Raw genomic sequence first — 16181 nt, 5'->3', positions numbered from 1 at the left:
AAAAGGCCCATCTAGCATTGCTTCATATCTCGAAAATTAGGGTTAAGAGTTTTCTCTCAGAGAGGCAGCGACTAGCGAGTGTAGCTCTTATCAAAACTTCGCCTCCATAACCAGCGGAACAGTCGCTCCTTCACTGACAGCTCTCAATCATGGCCGAGCAGGTCTGATTCATTCGCTATCTCTATCTTTATCATTTCTGTTCTTTTTCAGTGCCTTTGTTTTTTCAACAAAAGAAAGCAACTGATGTGACTGTTTTATGTGCTGCAGACCGAGAAGGCATTTCTGAAGCAGCCCAAAGTTTTCTTGAGGTAATCGAAGAACAAAAGTCGAATTTTTCTTACTTTACGAGTATGTAGTTCCTACTGCGTTTTAATTCGTTGCTCCTTGTTTACCTTGTTTAATGGAAACGGAAACATTGATGCAGTTCAAAGAAAACTGGGAAAGGGAAGAGACCTGGAAAGGGCGGGAACCGCTTCTGGAAGAGCATTGGCTTGGGTTTCAAGACTCCAAGAGAGGCCATTGAAGGTTTTTTTCACAATGCTTTCCATCTCTTTGCGTGCATTAGCAAAACTGTTATATGTGCGTGTTTGCTTACTTCGCTTGATTAACTGTTAGATTTATGTTACTTTCTGTGAGGGTTAATAATTCTATAATTTAGAATTGGAGTGAAGAGATCTGTAAGCTCTTTAGGGATGAGGATTTTGTGTCAATTTTTTACTTACAGCTACTTCGGCCTATAATCAGTTACTATATTTTTGGTGATGGGCATTGCAAACTGTACTAGTATTTGCTTTGTGGGCTGGATTAATGTAGAAAAATGGCCTCTGAGGGAGCAGAAGTTGCTATTAATGTAGATAAAATTATTGGGATCAATGATCAAACCTTCAGTTTTTGAATGGAAAGAATTTGATTCAGCACCCAGAAAGTACATTAGAAGAATTGCAAGTATGCTAGAAGGACGGCCTCTAGAAACCACACCAAAGTAGAACTCATCCATAACATTTACTGAGGTCTGCCTATGGTTGAAGATTCTTTGATTCCTTTCATTATTATTCCCTTCATTGATCACTCTTTATACAGTAATAATGGAGTTATTCTCTTTAGAAATTGATCATGACATTCTATCAATTTCCACTCCTTTTACAATCAAGCCAGATGAAAAATATTCTAAAGTCTATTATTGTTAATTTGGGTAACAGGTAACGGAGGTTTTGATGTTATTTTGTGAAAGAAATGAAAATTTGTGGGAAAGAAAAAAGAAAAATCCCATAGGTTTCTTCTTGATACTAGCATGTACAATCGTATGGATCTCATACATTCGCAACTAAGTTTCAGTCAGATTATTTTATGAGCTTCTTATTTGATGGATTGGAAACCCATCTTATTAATACTGATATTTTGTTTTTGCTCCCTTAGTAACTGGTTCTTGGTTCTTCATGCGGAGCACAAACCTAAACTATAAGTTAAATGCTTGAAAAAATGTCATCTGCTTCTGTTCTTTGTTCTAATATTCTTATGTTTATATGCCTTTGAGTTGATATTAGCAGAATAATTTGTATAATTGACGACTTGGATTAAAATTGTTTCAGGAACCTATATTGATAAGAAATGCCCCTTCACTGGTACCGTTTCTATCAGAGGCCGTATCTTGGCTGGCACTTGTCATAGTTCCAAGATGATGAGGTCAATCATTGTACGACGTAACTATCTTCATTTTGTGAAGAAGTACCAAAGGCATGATACAGCTTGACTTTGTTGGCTTTTTATGTTTTTTTTTGCTATGTTAATTGTTTTGTAGGAGTGTGTAATATTTTACTTGTGTGCCTTAGGTATGAGAAAAGACACTCTAACATTCCTGCACATGTATCGCCATGCTTCCGTGTGAGGGAAGGTGATCATGTTATCATTGGCCAGTGCAGGTAAGAATTTTGACACTACACCCCCAGCCCCCCCTTTGTATTGTCTTTTCTGCTCGAGTGTAATTTCATCATTTGTAGTTTTGGCGCTGGTTGTTGATAACTCCGTAATTTCCTTTTCTTTCTTTTGAAACACAATTGACAGGCCATTGTCAAAAACCGTTAGATTCAATGTGTTGAAGGTGATTCCTGCTGGATCTTCTGCTGGTGGAAAGAAGGCCTTTACCGGGATGTAATTTTGGCTTTTTGCAATTTCATGGTAGGGTGCTGTCACAAGCATATGGTGTTAGGTTGTTTGTTGATTTGATTATGTAAGGGAAACCTTTGGGAATTTCTCAATATTCCTACCTTTAAAAATTCGTGTACTTTTTTGCTACCAAATGTTTTTCTGTTTCAGTTAATTACTTAAATCATGGTTTTGACAATGCCTAGTAGTTGGGATCGGAATCTTTCTGTCTCTGAGGAATATATGGCTTTTCTTTTTAAGTGAACTGATAGTTTGATTTACATTACTGTTGAACCTTCATATCTGAAAGACCTAATATTTTGGTACGGGTGTATCACCACACTTGCTATCATTCGTGGTCCACGTTCTGTGTGAGGAATCCCACATCGAAGATTTGAGGATCCAATATGGTTTATAAAGATGAGCTCTCTCCCATTGTACTGTCAATGCTTTTTTCTTGGACTTCATAAAGTGAGAGATGGTTCAAGAAGAATAAAATCATGCGGATTCAATGTATTCATATTGAATTGATAAATTTAAAGCAGATAATATTATTAGTGTGATTGGCACTGTATCAGTACAACCAAAGCGAATAACTTTGTTAAATAATATTGTTAGTGTGAATAGGGATGAGATTTATGATAGTATATTACTAATCTATCGCTTTTGATATTTTTCTTTGTGAACAAAGAATTTAACAACAATAAATATGTAGTTACTGTTCACTATGGAGATCCTAATGTCAAGAGCCAAGAATTGTAGAACTTTTTGCAAAAGTTGAGTAATGATGTGTTCTTTTGCTCACTTTTAAAATTGAGTGGGCAACGTTGGATCTTTGAAGGCCAGAAAAACACACACGCTTCCAATGTGCAAGGTTGATAGACAAAATAGAGATAATAATGTCTTCTTAGTTGAAAACAAAATTAGTGTCAAAGTCACCCCCCAACAAGGTCCAGCACTACACAACTTTCGATTTCTATTCAAAGATGCAAAGCCACGTATGGTTCCATACAGCACTCTTAGTGGCCTCTGCTTCACGTATCAACTATCCTTTGGGTATTGTATTGGCAATAATTTGTTTGGAATAAAGGAAGGAACCACAAGTCAAGAAAAACAAAAGGTTCTTTCTTCTGGCTTTTGAACGTATAAAGTTCAATAGTATAAAGTTCAATAGTATCTTCAAAAAGGTGTCAAAAGAAATTGAGATATTATGCAAATCTACTCAACCTCTTTTTTTAACCTAGAACGATGTCATACAAACTTGTCATTTAAACATCCGTATAGGTCTAAATTCAAGCCCTCAGACTCGCTCGCGCGCGCGCAATTAGTTCATTTGCTTCTAGTGAAAATCGAACTTGAGACTTTTCGAATTCATAAGATTTGGTTCCAGAGAGTTCATCATTAGACTATCACCTAAGTAGTTGAACGAAGTCTTCGATTATATATATTCATATAATATAATATGTGGGTTGGAAAAGAAAGTATCACATGCCTTGACTAGCAACCCCAAATCCAAAATCAAAACATCCTTATCTTCTTCTCTGGTAGATTTGCAAGGCCACACAAGAATAGATACCTTACCTGAAACAACAGTTTCTACTTGAATTACTGATATACGTGGCATATTTCAGCAAAATACTGTTTTTGATAAGCAGCATATCTTATTGAAGAGAAAACAAAGCCAGAAACAAATACAAACAAAGAAACTGAGGGACATCACATGCGATCACCGACTACAACAAAAGTAAGCAAAATATTGTAGCTACCTAACCCTGTTAATAAATATAGATAAATTTAGTTTTTTACCATCAACAACGTATTTTCGGAGGAGATGAATCACATCCCGTAGTAACTCTACGGTTAAACATGTTTCTGCAAGAGTACTATTGGGTTGGGTGACTTCATGGAAAGGCAAAACCGTACGGGTCCGATGTATTCACACAAAACCGGACAACTTAAAACGAACAATATTATTGATGCGTATTAGGCTGAAAATTCTAATAAACCCTAACAATGCCATTATATTGCATCACCATCTTCTGATTTTTTTTGTCATTTTTAAAATTATTTTGCATAAACCTTCACTTTCAAATCTTTCCTTGAAATCATTACCTACGTATACAAAACAAAGACAAACACATTTATATCACATTTGTTTGAATCTCCTTAGAAAAGAAGAATTAGTGTTTGAAAAGCAGACAAACAATCTTAACCACGTACAATTATATTATTATATAGATTGGCAAATTCCAATTAGACAACTAATGATCTTGATAAGGACTCAATCCCAATCAATTTTCAATAAAAAAATGGTAATTGTTTTTTTCAAAATTACAAATCTAAGCAAAAGACCTAACCAATTGTGGGACAATAATTGAGGCTTCTAGTTCTTCCCATGTTAAACATGTGTTCTTTGCTTTCAAACTGGTATTTAAAATATCATGTCATTGACAACACACAACTCATAATGGTTGGTTGGAATTTATATTTGAAGAAAAGCCCAATATGTTGGAAATATCCTTGATTTAAAGAGAGAAAATAATATTGTTGGGTAAAGAAAATTAGAAAACTAGGTTAGGTGAGAATGTTACCTATGCATGAATGTTTTTAGTCAAAAATCAACTAATCAAAAGTTTGGTCAATTTATAAAATAGAAATGTATATACATCATGAGGAGCTAACCATATTAGGACTAGATTAATAGAAGGTCATGAATCCATTTCCATTTTCAGTGGAAGTATAGGTTTTTATGGGAAAAGAATATGACCTAATTTGTTGACATTTTTGTACATTGAATTGGGAAATTACTAGGTAAGGTTCATTGATTTCCACTTTTTTTTTTTTTAGGCTTTTTCTTTAATTTAATGGGAAAAGAAAAAAGTGGATGATGTATCAAATTATCAAATTGTTAATTTTGAATCTTAAGAGCATGGGCATTTTGGTAAATGCACATAATTAAAAATACCCAACAAACAGATTTGCAGCCACGCTTTTTACAGAAAAATCTGGACATTAACGGCTCTCACTATTCTCCATAAACAAACATCATCACCACCTGCTAAATATCTCATCATATTCCACAGAATCTACTTCCATAGTCTCCTCCACTCTTTCTCTCCTTGGGTTTGCTTTGGATTCCCACATAAGCAAAAGCAACAACTTGCTCGTATTCAGTGTTAATTGTATAATTATCAAGATGTGCGTCCAGGATGCGGAGCATGATGGGCAGGAAATGGAGAGCCTGGATGGAAACACCAAGAAGTCTTGGCCTTTGCGTTGTGAGCCCTTGAATACCCAATTGGGGAATTGGGATGGAGAGTCCCCTGTCATCACTTCCAGCGATGAAATCAGTGCTGCAAACCCTTTACCTGTAAGACTTCAATTCTTAAGCTTTGGGTTCTCTTCCTTATTTTTTTTCTTTTTTTAGATTTGTGTTTTTGAATACCCATTTGGCCTGAATTGAGTTCTTCTCTCCGATGCTGGAATTTATGCGTGCCAATGTTTTTTGCTCTTTTCCCTTTATATTTCAATTTTAATTGGCACTAGCATTTGAGATTATACGGATGTGATTGCTGCTGTGGATTGAATGAACCTGCATCTGATGCTTTAATCAGTCCTATATCTGTGGAAACTACTCATTACAGTTCTTGCTTAGCATTAGTCAACAGTTAGGTTAGGCCTCAAAATATTATTATTTTCACTTTTGACATTTAGGGCCATATGATCTCTATCTAGTGGTTTGGTATTGCCTCGAAAGACCGTCGTAGGGTATGTGATGTAGATGAGTTGGTTTTGTATAATGATGATGAGGAGTTATTACAAATACAATCCAGTCTTAGGAGTTCTGTTGGTGATTTAGGATCAATAATGTTTTTATTTGTTTGTTTTAGAAAGAGTTATTTATGGTCTGTGAACAAGATTTGGCATGAATCTGCGTTCTTTCTTTGGTAGTGAGGCCCTTCTCAACTTTAATACAGATAGGGTGTTTAAAATAAGGCTTATTTATTAATTGGTCCTACCAGATTTGCTACTGTTCTATTCAATCATTTTGCTTTGGAGTTATTGTCTAGTATAGTGTGTCTTACCTTGCCAGCGTTCGCAATTGAAAGAGGTGTATCCCTCTCATTTTGATGTTCATATACATCATCATCCGAGCCTTTATCCCAAAAGTTTGATGTTCATATACATATATTTCATAAATTGTTCTTTTCCCTTGGAAATTTACTTAAAGAATGAATGTTGTTTGTGCTTTCTCTGTTACTCTAAAATATATCTCAGTTTAATTATATACATGTGGTTTATCAGCTGCAGAGCATATGTGAGGAGACAGTGCTTGTAGACAGAAGGCAGAGTTCACCAACAGACTTTGTCCCTGTCCTTCGATCGGGGGAGTGGTCTGACATTGGTGGTCGACTCTATATGGAGGACACACACATATGTATTGGTGACTTGGCTAAGAAATTTGGTTGCAATTTGTTGAGTGAGGAAACCATTTCCTTCTATGGTGTAAGTGTATTTTTAACTAATTGTCTCCCTTTTCTGCTTTACCATGTCTGTTATCTCTCTGTGTTTCTTTTTCCCTGCTAAAATTTGTTTGACAATTGTGAATTGTCCTAAGTATAACTTTGACAAACAGGTATTTGATGGGCATGGAGGAAAGAGTGCGGCACAATTTGTCCGTGACCATTTGCCCAGAGTCATTGTTGAGGATGCTGATTTTCCTTTAGAACTTGAGAAAGTGGTCATGAGGTCATTTAAGGAGACTGATGCTGCATTTGCAAAGTCTTGCTCCCTTGAATCTGCCTTGTCTTCAGGCACAACTGCACTTACTGCAATGATATTCGGGAGGTAAGCATTCTTGCTGGTGGTTGGTCATTCTTTTCACAAGTCAATTCTAGCATCAAATAACTCCCTTTCGCTAGAAAGACACGGCTCATTGCTCAATGATTTGTGGCCATTAGATGAAAGTGTCAAATGTAAAAAATGCAATTTGGAGGCTTATGTTGCAGAATGAGGGTATCAACAGGGAAATGAAAAATGTAAAATTAACTTATGGAAAACTCGATTGGTGAGTTTTTCCAGTGAAATACACATTAAAGCTGAAATTAACCATTAAAACTCGCAATGGCATTACCTACTGTTTCCATTTTATGAAAAAGGTTAATATACTTTGACACGTTTTTTATGGACCGATTGGATTTGGTTATGTTTACCTTCTCTTCTTTTTTTTTTGGTTGTCTTTTGGGTGTTTCTGGACAAGACTTTTTAAGATTTGTTTACTCAAAAAAATAAATATTGGGCAGGTCTTTACTTGTGGCAAATGCTGGTGATTGTCGGGCAGTGTTGTCGCGGCGTGGAGTGGCTATAGAAATGTCGAAGGATCATAAACCTTGCTGCATTACAGAAAGGACAAGGATTGAGTCCTTGGGTGGCTATGTCGATGATGGTTATGTAAATGGTCAGCTAGGGGTCACCCGTGCATTAGGTGATTGGCATCTTGAAGGAATGAAGGAGATGGGTGAAAGTTCTGGCCCCTTGAGTGGTGAACCAGAATTGAAGCTGATTACACTGACCAAGGAAGACGAATTTCTGATGATTGGAAGTGACGGAATATGGGATGTATTTTCCAGCCAAAATGCTGTAGATTTTACCCGTCGCAGACTCCAAGAGCACAATGATGTGAAGAAGTGCTGCAAAGAAATGGTAGAGGAAGCACTAAAGCGGGACGCAAGCGACAATTTGACAATTGTTATGGTAAGCTTTCACTTGGAGCCTCCTCAGCAAGGGACGCCTGTACAACGGGGAAAAGTCAGGCGGAGCATTTCGGCTGAGGGCCTTCAGAGTCTCAAAAGTCTGTTGGAAGGCTGATAGAATTTTTCTTCACTCTCATTTTGATAGGTAAAGGAAAGAAACAGTCTGTCATAATACTAGCTTCTTTATTGACTGTTATTTAGAGTTTAGTGTACATACAATTCATCCGGGAAAAAAAAAAGAAGAGTAACTTCTTTCCTTTCATAAGTGATGCTCCTTTCAGTTTTTCAAGATTGAAGGAATGGATAATCTGAATTTCTCCTCTCCAAGTCTTCTGGGCAGTATTCATGAACTTACATTGTAAATATGAAAACTTTCTGATTTCAATATAAATATGGATACTGGCACTACCACTTTCTTTCCCGTGCTACCAAATGTGGTCTATTGGATGCCGTTTGCCCTAGGTTGTGACCTTTGACAGCTCCCTGGGTCTTTCTTGAAGCTAAAGAATTGGGAACGACAGCGTATGCCATTTCGAGGTTGCTATCATGAATCGATCTCCAGGAGGGACAGAAAGAGGGTTACTAGCTGCTTGGTGTAAGAGGTTCACCATTCCAGCAACAAAAAGACCAGTAGCAATGTAGAACTAAGGGAACAACAATGCCCATGGAATCAACCAACAACATATAACGGAAGTTGGAATCCATTTCCTCAAATATGCAAGATCCGACTGAACCAAAAAAATCAGATGACTACAGATACTAAGACAATCCAGCTTTAACACCTTTTTATCACAAGAAAATAAATAATGACTTGATCAAATGACATGATACGGGAAGTGAGGTTGGCATTGTTGGTAGTTATCAGGAATAGCTTGACAGTGGGTCGCAGCAAGTACAAACGAGCGCCATAATTTAGGTACAAGGCAAGGCACACAATTAATTGCCCGTAGAAACCTAAATGGCATGGCTTGATGGCCATGAAAGCAGGTACACATCATCATGTGGACGCCCATCATAGCATCTGCAGATGAATATCAGCTGCCTGCTGAGCTAGCTCCACCATCATAGCCTCATCGAAGAACTTGTTGATGCTCACATCTTCGCTCATTCCCTTGACAAATTCAATGCAAACACGCTGGTTAGTTGCAAATTTTCCTACTTTTCCCCCATTTGCAGCATAAGAGATTTTAACTTTTCAAATCATATAGTGGCGGGGTAAATTCATTGATAAAAGAAAACTGCTTAGTCGGTACAGCTCCTAAATATTGAATGGCAAAACATGTCCAGACATGAATTATGATTATGTGAAAAGGTCATTGTGTTCCTTTCCTCCCGCCACGAGAAGGTGCAAGGGCAATGAAGTTCGTGTATTTTTCAAGGCATCTCAAAAAATACAAAGGATGCATTTTGCATTGCAGCTGAAGAAACTTTCAAGGTCCAGAAAAGCCAATGTGCATATGCACTTCTAAGAGAAAGTAAGGGACGGATGAAGGGTGGAACAGTTATACCTTTCTCCGCCTCGTCTTCACCATAAATTCACGAGCGAGGTGCTGGATAGGTGCTGGTTCAAGTGGCCGCAGAACTATGCTCTTATCAAGTGGATCCCCGGGAACAATAGCCCAGTGGTCAAACACAGAGAGGGAAAACGCTTGGCCCTGAGTATGGTACCTCAAATCCGTCTCAAAACCAAATGACTCTATAACAGGTAAAAATGCCTGAAACAACGAAGTAAAAAAAATTAACACTAGAAAATAATAATAATAATAATAATAATTTTTCCAAGAGAACTTGTATGAAAAGATTTGCTACCATACCTTCACAATGTATGCTGGGGTGCCTGGTTGAGGAACATCAGCTGTAACATGTCCACGTCTACGAGACAACACCGTGTAGATAGCAGATAAACAGTCGATTGGTGTTTGTATCTGAAACAACATTACAAAGTTAGCACCACAGTAATATACGTCAATCAATCTATATTACTGCCATGCAAGTCCATTCAAAAGCAACCTTTCAAAAGAACATCAATTGTGTAGCTAGCATAAACAACTGCATTTCTTTTCCCAGCACTCAACATAACAAAAAAGAAAAACACACACACGTACAGTTAAAATGAATGAGAAAACACAATTTTTTTTTTGGGGAGTGGGGGGAGGGGTGTTGACATCACCCTTATGGAGAATCAAGTTTATACCTCCACATAATACACAGGCTCCATTAGTCGAGGGGTTGCCATAAGGAAGGAAGAATAGGCCACACGTCGAGCTGTGGGTATGATTTGACCTGATCCCCGATTCAATGGTTCAGGTGCAATCCTCGCATCAACTATTTTAAACTTGACATTCCTGATAGGCTCGTCGCAAAGTGGACCCTCTCTAGCACCCCATTGAAATCTATGCAAAATGATGTGAAATCCTCAATGACAGACAAGATATCAGAAACAAAAAAAAAAAAAAAAAAAAGGATAAAACTTAGATACCCTTGAACAATGGAATCCTTGACTGCACCCAGCAAGCTCTTGTCAACCTCAGTGGGAAGTGTATCATCTAATAAGATATTAGGTCCCTGCAAATTCAAACTTTTCCATTAAGAAAACACATAGCTCAATCAATGAAAATGTAGATGTGTAAGAAGTGATTTGTCCTGCTACCGCTTAAAATGGCTGGATTACCTGCCTATCAGGGCCAAATGCCCATATAGATCGTGCTGCAAGCAAATCCCACTCATATTTTGTCTTGAAGAAGTCACCAAGCTGTCTTCGACTCCAATCAATGCTAACAACACCATTCTCAATGTCCTCTGCAAGCCCCTTTTCCAATGGTTCTGCGATCTGGAACACCAAAAGGATAAGTATTTGATCATATTAAACAAGCTGCATTGTTCATAAGTCTGTATAGCAGTCAAAACAACAGAATGAAAATAGCTCCTCATCTTACCATGGTTATTTTATTCTTCTTATTTGGTGTTTCAGCAAAGCACTTCATTGATGAGGACTCAACCACTGTCTCACAAAATGAAACAACAGGATCTGCCACCTGCATTACAAGTATAAGAAGAAAACAATAGTACATTACCACAACCACAAGAAAGCAAAAGGAGACTCCAAAAGTGAAATATATTCACTGCTGTACGCAAGAAGAGAACTACAAAAATGTCAAGGAAAGGATACCTTCACTTCTATATCAGAATAGAGCTCTCTAAGATCCTTCATGATTGAATCCAGGTACAATTCTCCAGTGCCTAAAATTGTGTGCTCCCCAGATTCCTCAACCTTGGTAATGGCCAAAGGATAGCTTTTGCTAATCTTCCTGAGACCCTCTACCATTTTTGGCAATTCACTTGGATTTAGAGGCTCCGTAGCTGTTTTCACTACTGGAAGAGTATTGAACTGAAGAGGCCGAAATATATACACATCCTCGTCATAATCAACATTACATAGAGTGGCAGTCTTCATTATAGAAGCATCCACACCTTCGATGAGAACCCAAGTACCTGGAGGAGCACTTGCAATAGGTATCCTATATCGAGCCTGATAAATCCATAATTTTGTTACTTCTTTCACCGTCATGTCTTCCTCATCATCTGGAGAATAGCCTTCTCCTAGCACACGCACTGTCTGCCCTGTCTGGATCTTACCGCCATACACTCTACCAAAAGCATCAAAGACACTGCAATCGGGCTTTGGATACAGTTTAGTCACATTAACCATCAAGGGGCCAGAAGGATCACAATCTACCGTTGACTGATAAATCATCGAATCTTTGGGCCCCGTGTATATATGATCAACCTTCCTGGCTGCAGCATCTTTAGCAGAAGGTATATGTTTAACCAGCATATCTGTAAAGCCTGAGGCAGAACCAAAAACTGAGCTACAAGCCAACCTTAGTAAGGGCCTAACATTCAATTTGTAAGCAGCATTACTAAGAGTGACCCCAAGCTCTGCAAGAGTTGCCTCCACACTCTTTTTATGTTCCCCAATCACTTGGCTGTATAGTTTATAGAGAGGCTCGAGCACAAACTCAACAAACGATCTTTCCCCTCCAGTGGAGGGAGGCTTCTTTTTGAAGGTCCTGGTATCTGGATGATAATATATATCTCCCCAAAGACGAGATGCAAACTTCTCAGAGTCAAATGGGATCCCATGGAGCTTGACATAAAGTTTAGCAAACGATTGCAGAGTAAAGGACCACCCTGCAGTTGCACTGGCAAAACAAACATTTCCAGCAGCTGGATCTATGACTTGCACATTTCCAGCAGTTGAAGATACAGCAGTTATGTGGCCATTAATTACTTCCAACGTATGCCTGAGCTTATGGTAAGCATCCTTTGGAGGCAACTTAAGTTCTGTTATCAGCCTGTCAACCTATACATGAAATAATGGAAAAATTACAACATCATGATATACACAAAATCATAATGACATGGCAGTGACAGAAGCATCATCAACATGAAGACAAAAATCATAATAGTAGCATATGAAAAAGGGAGTCCAACAAGCGAAGTTAAAATTACCTTGTTAATCACAACTACAATTGGTAAGCGCTCTTGAATAGCATGGCGTATAGCTCTTTCTGTATTTACCTGTGAAGGACAAGAATCAAAGATATTAGACTAAGCTGCTATATCACGTCAAGAGAGCCTCAGAGCCATGCAACAAATAGGACTGTACAAGATAGTGCTTAAAATACCAAAGTGGAAACGAAACCAGTACCACTACGGCACTAAGCTCATAGACAGTTGAATTTAGGAGTGAATTCTATCCTGTTAGTGAAACTGGCCGGAGAAATGTGAAAAAACCAGAGTTGTAAGTGTAGAGTTGCTCCCAGAAAATTGTATTACTCTGTTCTTTAGTTTAAAACATTATTCTAAGAACCAAGTCCTTCATATTTATGAAAAACTGAAAAAAAATCTAAATAATTCGTTTACATGATAGGTTTAACATCAACAAAAATCAATCAAAAGTTTAAAAAACATGGACTAACTATTAGTAAAATATACCTAAACATAAGTTACTTACCATCACTCCTTCAGCAGCATCAACAATCAACACAGCACCATCTGCTAGCCTGAGAGCGGCAGTCATTTCATCTGAGAAATTGACATGACCAGGGGTGTCCATTATGTTACATAGGTATGATTTTGAATTGCTATCCTCAAGAACAAGTGACATTGGGACAGCCTTGATTGATATTCTTCTCTCTTGCTCATCAACCCTTGTATCTGTATATCTCATGTGCTTCTCATTATTTGGGTCAAAAGTGGACATATGGTGTGTTTGCTCAACCAACATATCCATGAATACTGTCTTGCCATGCTGGAGATTGCCTACAAGGGCCACATTTCGAACAAGAGCAGGATTGGACATTAGACCGATAAGAAACTGGGTTGATACATATGTTGAAGAATCCTTCACCCCAACCTCAAATTTAATATTCTTAACAGGTTTAATTATCGGTTGCTCTAAAGGTTGCTCATCTTCATCCATAACCAATGTTTCAACATCTTCACCATAAACCTCTTCGGCAGTTGGATAATACTTCTTGTCCTCAGCAAGAACAATCTGGTTATCCATATCAACATCAAGTGAGGTAGTGATCCACCCATTGGGACCAGGGGCTCCACCCTCACCATCTGATGTCGCCTCCTCTTCATGGGGCTGGTCAGGAAGCTCCTCATCTTCATCCTCTCTGTCACTCTCTTGGTCAGAGTCTAATTCAGGTCCAATATAGTTACCAAACTCGTCGTACAAACTATCATCCATTTTGTCAATATGAATCTGTCATATTATTAAAGATATTAGGTTTCAGATGCAGCTATTATCAATAAAGTAAATTATAACAATCCAAAAGGAACTAAATTGTTCTAATTAACCAAAGGAAATTGAAAAGTTTAAACCAAATACTGGTCCTAGATTTAGCTAATCATTCTTGAGTTCCTATTTCCCAATTCTTTCACTCATATGTTTGTTCTAGGTCGAGATACAGCCAGCTTTGCACTTCTCACACTAATCTCTGGTAACTTTATTTATTATTTTGTAAAATCTCTAACGCCTTAAATTAATCCATAGTCCATACATGATCTTCTTTACAAAACACATAGAACACGCATTACAATAACATCTAACAATTCAATGCCATCACTGCTTCAAATTTAACAAAAGAGAACAAAAAAAAAAACACTAGGTCTTGAATCCAACTTAATGTCTCTCTCCTTCTCCCTCCTCTTCCCCCTCCGTTTCTTCTCATTTATTTCCCTACATTTCAAGAACTCAAGTGAGCTTTCAAAATTTCAACTCAACAACAGTCGAAGGAGAGCTGTTGTGCGAAACAACCTAAGTCGAAGGATCGAAATGCTGTCTATGAACGCCCAGAAACAATCATGCATACCATAAATATAGATATAAAAGAGAACATGGAGACAAAATAACATACCTAGAGTGAGAACAAAGCTCCGGAATCAACGAACTAGCACAATAGTTACAGGTCGGAGCCCCAACGGCTTAGAGCGTGTGTAGAGAGAGGGTTTACAGGGGTTCTTGAGAGAGAACTGGAACGAAATTGTGACTTGCGAGACCCTCGAAAGGATTCCAGTCTGCGATTTCGGCGGTGCATCGTCTCTGGGCCGTATCATGGGCCGAAACAAACTCTGGGCTTTAAAAAAAGGGCAACCGATATTTGCACACATTTTGAACCCCACTACACACAGATTTTTTTTCAAAATCTTTAAATTTATAAAATTATCCTTATATGAAATTACTTTAAAACTAATATATTTTTTACAATTATTTTTTTCTCAATACAATTAATTAAAATTAAAATTTATAACCCTAAGATTCTCTTCTCATCTCCTTGCCTTGCCTCCCATCTTCTCCTAGTCTTCCATCTTCTAAGATTTCTAATTATGATTTCATTTGATAATGATAGATCAAGAGTGAGGGTGAAGAGTCTCTCCATATGCCAATCCGATAATCGTGGCAGTTCTGTCATTACGATAATCTCAACAAGCTCTTGGTTGCACTATTCCCTCTTGAAAGATGACCATTTAGAATATTAAAAGTTACGTAATTAATATGTTTGAACGGGTAATTTGGGAAGTTAAATGTGTGTATTAAAAAATTTATGGGTTGTGTTGAGTAAGTGTGTACAATGATTCCAATTATGTGTACAAATAACTGTTCTCTAAGAAAAATTCAAGGAAAATTAAGGCCGCTTTTATTTATTCAATATTTTATAAGCATTGTTGATTCAACTTATATATAACTTACAATAAAAACAGCATGTAAACTCAATTAAATGGCTTGTATGTGATGAAGGTCTTTGTAGAACTTGCTACAAGACTAGAAGGTAGATATAATCGGTGATTGATCGAGGATTATTCTTGTTAATTTTTTATTTAAAAATATAAATCAGACACAAATGACAGTAATTTTGTTGATTAATTAGATTTCCCAACAACAACTACTCTAAGTATTCATAATAAGCTAAAACCTAATTGCGAGATAAAAAATAATGAATTGAAGAAGAGAGAATATGATAAACGTAGACAGTACGTATTGAAGGAGTACATGATGTAGATATGTATCGTATTCATACACCTCATACGTACACATTTTATTCCATTATTACTATATATTAATACATGTATAATGCATACAAGACCATTTGTATTATTAATCATGTTATTACATCATATATCCTAGATGCATAATCATGCATACATATACATATACTGATCTTATACATCTATATGATCAAGGGTGGTGATGATGACCATGAGGCCGCGGATGCGGTTTGTGAGGCTCAGGAGGGCCGCCTGGAGGAGGAGGAGCATGATGTAGAGGAGGCGCCGGTTGAGGTGGACCCGGAGGCGGTGCATGGGGTGGTGGAGGTTGGTGATGGTGTGGGTCTGGTGGTGGAGGCCCTGGAGGGCGTGGGTCTGGTGGTGGAGGGTGGAGATGGTGCGGGTCGGGTGGTGGAGGCCCTGGAGGGTGTGGGTCTGGTGGTGGAGGGTGGTGATGGTGCGGGTCGGGTGGTGGAGGCCCTGGAGGGCGTGGGTCTGGTGGTGGAGGGGGATGGTGTGGGTCTGGTGGTGGAGGGTGGTGATGGCGTGGTGATGGCATTTTTTTTTCTTTGCTCCTGACTGTCAAATCACTATATGTTGTGAACATATATAGAGCATGAGAATTTATAACCCAATGAGTCAGATTGATAAGATTTTACTAGAAGAAATATTGGTTTAATCTTCAAAACTACAAGTCAAGATCCATGCGTTTGTCTTTGGTAGATT

The 16181-nt window shown here is 37.9% G+C and overlaps 4 protein-coding genes across 5 annotated transcripts; 3 read left to right on the top strand and 1 right to left on the bottom strand.

Moving 5' to 3' along the window:
- Positions 1-18: 18 nt before the first annotated feature.
- LOC119997249 (40S ribosomal protein S11-like) lies at positions 19-2407 on the top strand. The gene is made up of 6 exons (XM_038844144.1): positions 19-161; positions 268-308; positions 425-525; positions 1590-1734; positions 1830-1919; positions 2062-2407. The coding sequence occupies exons 1-6, from the start codon at positions 150-152 to the stop codon at positions 2150-2152; spliced, it is 480 nt and encodes a 159-aa protein (XP_038700072.1). The 5' UTR covers positions 19-149; the 3' UTR covers positions 2153-2407.
- Positions 2408-5167: 2760 nt separating this feature from the next.
- Positions 5168-8312, top strand: LOC119996521 (probable protein phosphatase 2C 27). The gene is made up of 4 exons (XM_038843190.1): positions 5168-5512; positions 6448-6648; positions 6779-6990; positions 7446-8312. The coding sequence occupies exons 1-4, from the start codon at positions 5339-5341 to the stop codon at positions 8008-8010; spliced, it is 1152 nt and encodes a 383-aa protein (XP_038699118.1). The 5' UTR covers positions 5168-5338; the 3' UTR covers positions 8011-8312.
- A 250-nt stretch (positions 8313-8562) lies between these two features.
- On the bottom strand, positions 8563-14484 carry LOC119996520 (110 kDa U5 small nuclear ribonucleoprotein component CLO-like). Of its 2 annotated transcripts, XM_038843189.1 has the most exons (12): positions 14327-14464; positions 14092-14148; positions 12913-13671; positions 12408-12476; positions 11065-12258; positions 10832-10930; positions 10567-10725; positions 10375-10460; positions 10090-10288; positions 9710-9820; positions 9404-9610; positions 8563-9006 (listed from the first exon to the last, which is right to left on the bottom strand). In XM_038843189.1, exons 3-12 carry the CDS (start codon positions 13654-13656, stop codon positions 8908-8910), a joined length of 2967 nt encoding a protein of 988 aa, XP_038699117.1. In that variant the 5' UTR covers positions 13657-13671; positions 14092-14148; positions 14327-14464; the 3' UTR covers positions 8563-8907. The 2 variants fall into 2 exon arrangements, with proteins under 2 accessions (XP_038699117.1, XP_038699116.1); XM_038843188.1 differs by lacking the exon at positions 14092-14148 and having other exon boundaries at positions 14327-14484.
- A 915-nt stretch (positions 14485-15399) lies between these two features.
- Positions 15400-16034, top strand: LOC119997031. Its single transcript, XM_038843803.1, has 2 exons — positions 15400-15836; positions 15867-16034. Exons 1-2 carry the CDS (start codon positions 15642-15644, stop codon positions 16032-16034), a joined length of 363 nt encoding a protein of 120 aa, XP_038699731.1. The 5' UTR covers positions 15400-15641.
- Positions 16035-16181: the final 147 nt, after the last annotated feature.

The sequence above is a fragment of the Tripterygium wilfordii genome, chromosome 4 (assembly GCF_013401445.1).
Source record: "Tripterygium wilfordii isolate XIE 37 chromosome 4, ASM1340144v1, whole genome shotgun sequence".
NCBI classification, from domain to species: Eukaryota; Viridiplantae; Streptophyta; class Magnoliopsida; order Celastrales; family Celastraceae; genus Tripterygium; species Tripterygium wilfordii.
Note: the sequence above shows the minus strand (reverse complement) of the source record. Positions and strands in the feature narration are given on the sequence as shown.

What these genes read in the sequence shown, in the direction of transcription:
- LOC119997249 (XM_038844144.1), top strand. An exon ending in CAGCCCAAAGTTTTCTTGAG is followed by an intron (nt 309 to 424) that starts GTAATCGAAGAA and finishes ACATTGATGCAG; the next exon opens with TTCAAAGAAAACTGGGAAAG. An exon ending in TTTGTGAAGAAGTACCAAAG is followed by an intron (nt 1,735 to 1,829) that starts GCATGATACAGC and finishes TGTGTGCCTTAG; the next exon opens with GTATGAGAAAAGACACTCTA.
- LOC119996521 (XM_038843190.1), top strand. Translation starts at nt 5,339, where the DNA reads ATGTGCGTCCAGGATGCGGAGCATGATGGGCAGGAAATGGAGAGCCTG. An exon ending in GTGCTGCAAACCCTTTACCT is followed by an intron (nt 5,513 to 6,447) that starts GTAAGACTTCAA and finishes GTGGTTTATCAG; the next exon opens with CTGCAGAGCATATGTGAGGA. An exon ending in ACTGCAATGATATTCGGGAG is followed by an intron (nt 6,991 to 7,445) that starts GTAAGCATTCTT and finishes AATATTGGGCAG; the next exon opens with GTCTTTACTTGTGGCAAATG.
- LOC119996520 (XM_038843188.1), bottom strand. Translation starts at nt 13,656, where the DNA reads ATGGATGATAGTTTGTACGACGAGTTTGGTAACTATATTGGACCTGAA. An exon ending in AGAAGAATAAAATAACCATG is followed by an intron (nt 10,726 to 10,831) that starts GTAAGATGAGGA and finishes TTGGTGTTCCAG; the next exon opens with ATCGCAGAACCATTGGAAAA. An exon ending in TGAAGACGAGGCGGAGAAAG is followed by an intron (nt 9,007 to 9,403) that starts GTATAACTGTTC and finishes GAATTTGTCAAG; the next exon opens with GGAATGAGCGAAGATGTGAG.
- LOC119997031 (XM_038843803.1), top strand. Translation starts at nt 15,642, where the DNA reads ATGATCAAGGGTGGTGATGATGACCATGAGGCCGCGGATGCGGTTTGT. An exon ending in TGGAGGGCGTGGGTCTGGTG is followed by an intron (nt 15,837 to 15,866) that starts GTGGAGGGTGGA and finishes GCGGGTCGGGTG; the next exon opens with GTGGAGGCCCTGGAGGGTGT.